The sequence below is a fragment of the Grampus griseus genome (assembly GCF_964374135.1).
Source record: "Grampus griseus genome assembly, chromosome: 15".
NCBI lineage: Eukaryota > Metazoa > Chordata > Mammalia > Artiodactyla > Delphinidae > Grampus > Grampus griseus.
Window position 1 is genome coordinate 75,727,727 of NC_139009.1, and position 7,409 is coordinate 75,735,135.

Genomic DNA, 7,409 nt, shown 5'->3' on the forward strand with positions numbered 1-7,409 from the left:
ATGACATCTGCAACGACCATGTCTGAATAAGGTCACAGTCTGAGGTAGTGAGGGCTAGGACTTCGACATGTGAGTTTTGGAGAGATGCAACTCAACCCATCACAGCTACCAGAGCCTGGTACAAGGTGCCATTTGGAGAAATCCCTCTTCTCCCATATTCTGCTTCTGCCCGCAGCATGGAGGTAATTTCTACCTGAGATTCCTCTGTCTGCTTCTGGAAGCTTCTCACTCAGCCCTCCTCTAGGAAGGAGAATTGTCCCTAGGTGGGCCAGTGCCCGATCTTTTTGTTCATGTCCCCTGGTGGGTGGGGCTGCTGTGAGCATAGCCTCCCTTCTCCTGCCCAGTGTTTCTGCTGTCTCTGTCCCCATGGGGATGACCCAGCACACAGCTCGTCTCGTTCCAGCTCCTTGCCATGTGGCTGACTGGGACAGCTCATTCCAGGGCTGCTCTACAGATCCAGCCACATCATGTGTCCCTTACAGGGTCACCTGAGCAGGCAGCCTGGGGTCTGCTTTCAGGCTGAGAATCAGACCTGACTCTGTAGGATGGAATGTGCAGGTGATCAAGATTTACAAAAATAGAGGTGATCGGCGTTCAATAACCACATCAATGAAAAGAGGAAAACACACTTTTTAAAAACAAAGTTCACTTTATTACATTAATTGTATATACTAAAAGGATGTGAAATGCAGACTTGTCTAAATTTTCTTGCTGATTCTCTTGAAGACGATGTCCCCCAGTGTCATGGTCTGAAAGCCAGAAAAGACATCGTGAAACACTCATCTGATGTTGAATTGTAAGTGATAGTTAAGCCCCCAGTATGCTAACATATGTAGTAATTCAAAGACTCCTCTGTTTTCTATAGGACCGGAGGAAGGGTTGGCAATCTTTTCTAAAATCCCATTGGTCACTTTACTTCCTGATGTGCAGAGCTGTCCTGCCTTTTACTGAATTCCTTTCTACATCAATGACTGCTACAGCAAGACCATCCAAACCAGTCCAATCTGATCCAATTTCTCAAAGTTTCATTGAGCACCTACTACGGACCAAACATGTGTTGAGCACTGAGGACAAGTGTATGGGGAAACACCTGGGCATCCAGCCTGGAACTTAGTAGGTAGTGCATAATTTCCCTCCCAAAGCTGTGGAGCCTATAAAAACATTAGATTCATTGGATCCGTAAGTGTTTGAGTTTTTGAGGGTTGCTCCTTTCTCCCCCAGCCCTTCCCTCCTGCTGATTCTCTTGAACAAGACTATGGCAATGATGTGGGGTGATGTCATCAGGGTGAAAAGGCAGCCCTTTAGTTTCAACGGCAATGAAATGGAACGGAAAGATCTATGTTTGAACCCTAGTTCTACAACTCATTAGCTGGATGACCTTGGACAGGTCAACCTGTCTATTAAGTCCCCCATCCTGCCTCCCTCACAGGACATGAGAGGAATAGGGGCAATGGATCATATCAAAGACACTGGCCAGGACTGAGTCCAGGACAGCTTATCTACCACTGCCCTGCAGGTGCCTCTCTCTGCTGTGAATGTGCTGGAGACCGCAAATTTCATGGTTGACCCTCACTCTCTCCCTCGTTGAGCGATTTCTCCCCTTGAGCAGTGTTCTGCCTCTGTTACTCCCCAAAATACAACCTGGGGGCAAGGAAGAGCCGGGGGGACACTGTACTATAACTGCAGGAGAAACACTGTACTATTCACTCCCATATCGGGGAGAGGACGTGGCCGACAGCCAGACACCAAGGGTGAAGTGGCACACACAAACCGGAGTGTCAGGTCCATAAGCTGCCATGAAATTGCAGAGAATATGATTCTCCTTATAAATGCCCAAAGGGCAAAGGCATTTACTGAGTTCCCTGGGCTTGCAAGGCAGATGGAGGACTCTGTGTTCATTGGTTAGTGACGCAGAAGGGAAGGGTTATGGCCAACAATTACTGCAACGTCATAAAATAGAAAAAGCAATGAAACAGCCCAACTTTCTGCCAAACCAAGCCTTCCTTGAGCGTGGGTGCTGCGTCCATGGGAAGGTTTCTCCATGAATCAGAGGACCACAGGTGGGAATGAATGGATTTCTGTCCTCCAGCCCGTGAGCGAGACTTGTGTCCACATCCCAGCAGAGTCTAAGAAGTGTGACCTGTGCTGGTGGCTTTGCACGACCCTGTGTCTCCTACCAGGCTCCTCTCCTACCCCATCCTATTTGGGTGTTGGGGGAGGAAGGGGAGAGGAGGCAGGGGATGGCAGTGAGGAAGGAAGGAAGTGGGGGAGGTAGGAGTGGTCGACCCTGACCAGGAAAGTGGTGGTGGAAGGACAGCCTGAAGGAACTGGGAGAGGCAGGGAAGCACCAGCTGGAGCCAACACCAGCACATGGGGGGCTTTTGGTGAATTAGAAAAGTGTGCCCCTTCCTTAAGACACCATACTTCTCTATTGGAAAACTGCCCTAACACACTGCACTGGTTTTATTAGAACAAGATGACTTACTAGCATGCATTGCAAGCCAGTAAGAAATGTACAAAGCTCCCCCGTCTCCAGTAGGAGCTGGCTTCTCCTAGGGTGGTGCAGTGTATCGCCGTGGACTGCTGCCCTGTGAGACAGATCCAGCTCAGAGGAACCCTAGCTCTGCCATTTCCTGGCGGTATGATTGCCTCAGTTTCCCCATTAAGAAAGTTCAGTGTTGGTGGGAAGATTCGAGATAATGTGTGAAAGCTTCCTGGGCGCAGCGGGTGCTCAGTAAGTGGTAGCAGAGATTGACCCCTGGCTGCAAGCACGAGGAACCACAAGTCAGAGCGTCAACTTACGCTGATGGCTGTGTCACCGTTGAATTCAGTCACGGACTTGATGCCTTTGAGAGTTGTCACCAGTTTATTCTCACCTTCCAGCTGAACCACCGCCTGCATGGAACAAAAGGAACGGCCTGGGAGGAAGGGTCTGCGAGGGAGTAAACCTCTCGCTCATGAGGTTGGCTCCCCCGCATAGGTCTCTGCTTGCAGCAACCAAACCCTGTTCTCTGGCTCTGAACAGAAGTGAGGTGCGTGTAAGAACTGAAGAAAACGGCAGGGCTTCTTTTGCCAGACTTTTCATCTATGGGATGTGATCTAGGAGTCAGCATAAGACCCCTAAGCTGTCTCAAATCAAACACAAATAAAATTGATTCAAGTCGCAATTCTCCAAGCCAATGGAGGGAGGGAGTAGCAAAATTCAAAATCCTGGCCAGCTGGAAGAACACATATTTTTGCTTTGTATTATTTTATATTATTCCTTCTAGCACCTTTATCTTTCCTCTTGCGGTCTCCTTTTCATATGCATCCAGGAAGAGGTAACAGAAACCCAGCACGGAGCAGAAGACACTGGCCAACGTTAAAATTTGCCTCCAAAACGGACAATTGTAAAAGGCCTGTGGTAAAACCCATGACAGCCTGCCCCTTACCGTGGGCCGTATAAGAGAATTTCCCTCCTAAAATGTATCGCACATTTCCTGACCTGTAATGTTATATCTAGAGAAGCAGAAATCAAGAGCCAGCAGAAGAGGTAAAAAAAAGACCAACAGTTGTGCGGAGACAGATGCACAAAGTTGTCTGGGGTCAGGGGGTGTTGGGGGAGAGGAGTGAAGATGGCCACTCAGTGGTACTGGTGGTGCTGGGGTGTGTGGGGTTTCGGACGGAGGAACAGAGGCCCTTTGTGGGGGGCGCCCCCCTGCCTGGATCTCCCTGCCACCGCCTGCCCACCATCACACATCCCACACCCAGCTCTCATCGCACACCTCAGCCACAGCCCAGCGGAGGTGACACCGCCCCGCCCGCTGCCTTTGTTCTGGGAAGGGTGACTGTGCCCATTTCACAGATGAGGTAGCAAAGTCTAGGGGCTCATTGACCAACCCACAAGGCTTGGTCTGAAGGCCTGCTTTGGTTCTTTGGTGTCACAGGCACCTCCTTCAGGAAGTCTCTCCCCACGACCACCAGCTCCAGGCTCAGCAAAGCCATTTCCTTTGGCTCACGGATGAACTCAGGGCTCTGTTAGGGGTTTTGCACAGACTGCCACTTGCCCATTGCTGGGCCTGGGAGATTCTGAGTCTAAGACTCCCACTCTGGGCCTGGTTCCCCATACCCTCTATATGGGAGAGCTCGGACCCTTGGGCCAGAACTCCTCCAGAGGGTCGCAGGAAACTGGCAGCTTCCCTAAGAGCTTCTTCCTTAAGAGCTGTCTTTGTCTCTCTGCCTCTCACCCCGGCAGTGGGTTCAGAGATAGGGTATCAGCAGTGGGAATTGTGAGGTGGGAGCCTTGAGGGAGGAAGCCTGGGACCAGGCTCCAGGGAAAGTTCTGGAAGCAGAGGGTGGCTCGAGGGGGCACCTCCTACCTTGACCTTCTCCCCAGTCAGGAATTCCATCTCACACTCCTCCCCCAAGGTGAACTCGTTCTGGATCACTTTGGAGCCAGTGATGATGGTGAACTTGAAGTGGTTTCCGTTATGCACGACTTCTGACACCCCCTTGATGTCCTTCCCCTTCTGGATGAGTTCATCAGGCATACCTGGTGGAAAGCACTGGAAGTTCAGAGGTGGGCAGAGGTGGGAGCTGCAAGGTCACAAGAGAAACCCCGTGATGTGGAGGGGGAGGGGAGATGCCGTGTTTTCCCGGAGGCCCCAGCACTTTCTGGAGTCCTGTGAGCAGTGTGGGTTTTGACCTCTGAAAGGGAAGGTCAGTGGCCTGACCTGGCCTGATCTCATGTACCTACTATCTTGCCAGTTGGTTTATAAAAAAAACACACCCCTCTGCCCGGGGAAGCTTTTCTCGGCCGAGCACCTGCTTCTTACTTGCTCTCCCTCTTCGTTCCTCCTACTTTAAAGCCTTCAGACTTTGCTCCTTTGAGTGTAAAGGATTTTGTCCTCCACATTCAGGGGACCATCCAGCTTGTCTCCCAAGCCAGGTCCCCCCCGAGAGTGGAAGGGGAGCTCTGAATAATTATGCCAGAACGGCAGGCACACACCCAGACTGTGCCTGGCAAACCTATGTCCCCCTATCCTTACCTCCACCTCTGCCACTGAGGCTCCTGAGGAAGATGGACAAGGTGTCCCTTGCCCGGGGACAGAGCTTTACGAATTTCAGAGCATGTCTATGTTGTTACATGAATTGAGCTTCATGAAAACCAGGTGCATGGACAGCGGTGGGGAGGGTCCTGTTGCCCAAGTGGGGGATGCAGGACACAGAGAGGTGTTACGACGTGCCCTACAGGAGAAAGTCCTAGCTCTCAGCTTCCCCGAATCTCCTCCTCTCTTTGCCTCTGCTGTCTTCCCCACCCTCTCCTCTCAGCATCCTTCCTTGTCCCCCCGCCCCTTTGCTCCCTCCCCCTGGAGGACACTCCCCTCCCCCAGCCCCACAGGGGACACCCGCTCATCTCCCAAGGCTCGCCTTCGCTCCTCCCAAGGCTTCCCTCGATGCCCTCCCAGGACCACCACATCCTCCTGTAAGTGACCCGGTGGGGTGGGGCGAAGGGATTTTAAATGTGTCTCTGGGAACCAGAGCCGGCTTCAAATCCCAGCTCAGTTTGGGATTACTGCCTATGTGACCCCGGTTGGGATTACTTCACCTTTCAAGGCCTCAATTGCCTCAATTATAAAATGGGAAAAATAATAGTATCCAACTCAGAGTCTTCTGGTGAGGCATTCACGGGATGTTGCCTGTTCAGGGCTTAGCACAGGGCCTGATGCTGAGTCAGCACTCAGGACACGTTAGCGCATGCTTGACTTCATTTATTTCTTCTCTTTTTCTCTAAATTGTGACCTTGGAAACGTGGCTCATTGCTATCTGTCTCCGTGGTACCTGCCCAGCATGGCACTCATCTCAGCGTGCGGTTGGCCTTGAATCAAAGTTTGTTAGAAGAATGAATAAATGGGGCTTCCCTGGTGGCGTAGCGGTTAAGAATCTGCCTGCCAGTGCAGGGGACACGGGTTCGAGCCCTGGTCTGGGAGGATCCCACATGCTGCAGAGCAACGAGGCCCGTGAGCCACAACTACTGAGCCTGCGCGTCTGGAGCCTGTGCTCCGCAACGGGAGAGGCCACAACAGTGAGAGGCCCGCACACTGCGATGAAGAGTGGCCCCCACTTGCCGCAACTGGAGAAAGCCCTCGCACAGAAACGAAGACCCAACACAGCCAAAAATAAATAAATAAATATTTTTTAAAAAAGAATGAATAAATGAATGAACGAGTGAATGAACAGGGTCACACCATGAGGTACCAGTAGAGGCGGCTTCAATCCAGATCAGACCCTAGTTCAGTGCTATTTCCACTTGCCTAAGGCGTGGCCTTGTGCAGGGAGGACTAGCATGCACTTCGAAAGTAACAGAACAGGACCCCTGGTCTGTGTAAAGCTTGGACCGCTCCTCGCATCCAGACCTCAGGACCCCAAAGCGCCACCACGTGTAGGACCAGACCGTCATGGCCATGGCCCCCAGCCTTGGCCCAGCACTCACCGACTGCCTTCATGAAGGTCTCAAAGTTTTCCTGGCTCTGCACTTGGTACTTGCCGGAGAAGTTCATGGTGGCGACGAAGCTCCCTTCACAGCTGAGTCAACAGCTCTGCTGGCAGGGCTGCCAGCGTGGGCTGATTTATAGGGGGCTCCTTCCCCTTCAAATGTAGGTCATAGGTCAGCCGCTGTCGACTCCTTTATGGCCAGGTTCAAACATTAACTCCTGAGAGCAATGGTCAACGATTAAAAAAAACCAGGCTGGGCGCAGCAGTGATTTGCTCCAATTCAGCAAACCTTGATGAGAGCCAATCAGGTCAAAGCCCTATGGCTCTGCAGACTTTAAGGTGCTGCTATCCCATGAAATGTGTGTGTGCGTGTACGTGTATGCATACATACCTACACACGCATATATGTGTGTGTGTGCATGTGTATATGTATTTATACGTATATACGTGGAGGTGTGTATGTGTACGTGTGGATCTAGATTTAGACACTCAGAAAAATACCAAAGAATCCCTTTAATCTCAAAACCTCACCTTAGTTACCTTATGATCTCTTCTCATCTTTATCATCACACTAAGTTAATTTTTACCAAGTTGTCATCAGTCCCTAGAGCTGCTTTGTATTCTGGGAATTCCTCACAGTCTCCTCCACAGTCCAAATCAATCTCCTTTTGGCGACTTTCCACTAACCACTTTGGCAGGGGTTAAGAATCCACCTGCCAATGCAGGGGACACGGGTTGGAGCCCTGGTCCGGGAAGATCCCATATGCCGCGGAGCAACTAAACCCGGGCGCCACAACTACTGAACCTGCGAGCCACAACTACTGAAGTCTGCGTGTCTAGAGCCTGTGTTCCGATACAAAAGAAGCCACTGCAATGAGAAGCCTGCTCGCTGCAACTAGAGAAAGCCCGTGTGCAGCAAGGAAGACCCAACACAG

General features: G+C 51.3%; 1 protein-coding gene across 1 annotated transcript; it reads right to left on the reverse strand.

Annotated features, from left to right (window-relative positions):
- Window positions 1–629: 629 nt before the first annotated feature.
- FABP1 (fatty acid binding protein 1) lies at window positions 630–6,646 on the reverse strand. The gene is made up of 4 exons (XM_082672787.1): window positions 6,473–6,646; window positions 4,359–4,531; window positions 2,803–2,895; window positions 630–749 (listed from the first exon to the last, which is right to left on the reverse strand). The coding sequence occupies exons 1-4, from the start codon at window positions 6,537–6,539 to the stop codon at window positions 699–701; spliced, it is 384 nt and encodes a 127-aa protein (XP_082528913.1). The 5' UTR covers window positions 6,540–6,646; the 3' UTR covers window positions 630–698.
- Between the last annotated feature and the right edge of the window lie 763 nt (window positions 6,647–7,409).

Bases quoted from the DNA above. Each gene is read 5' to 3' on its own strand.
- FABP1 (XM_082672787.1), bottom strand. From the start codon at position 6,539: ATGAACTTCTCCGGCAAGTACCAAGTGCAGAGCCAGGAAAACTTTGAG. The intron at 4,532-6,472 runs GTGAGTGCTGGG...GCTTTCCACCAG, and splicing joins GACCTTCATGAAGGCAGTCG to GTATGCCTGATGAACTCATC. The intron at 2,896-4,358 runs GTAGGAGGTGCC...TGTTCCATGCAG, and splicing joins TGACTGGGGAGAAGGTCAAG to GCGGTGGTTCAGCTGGAAGG.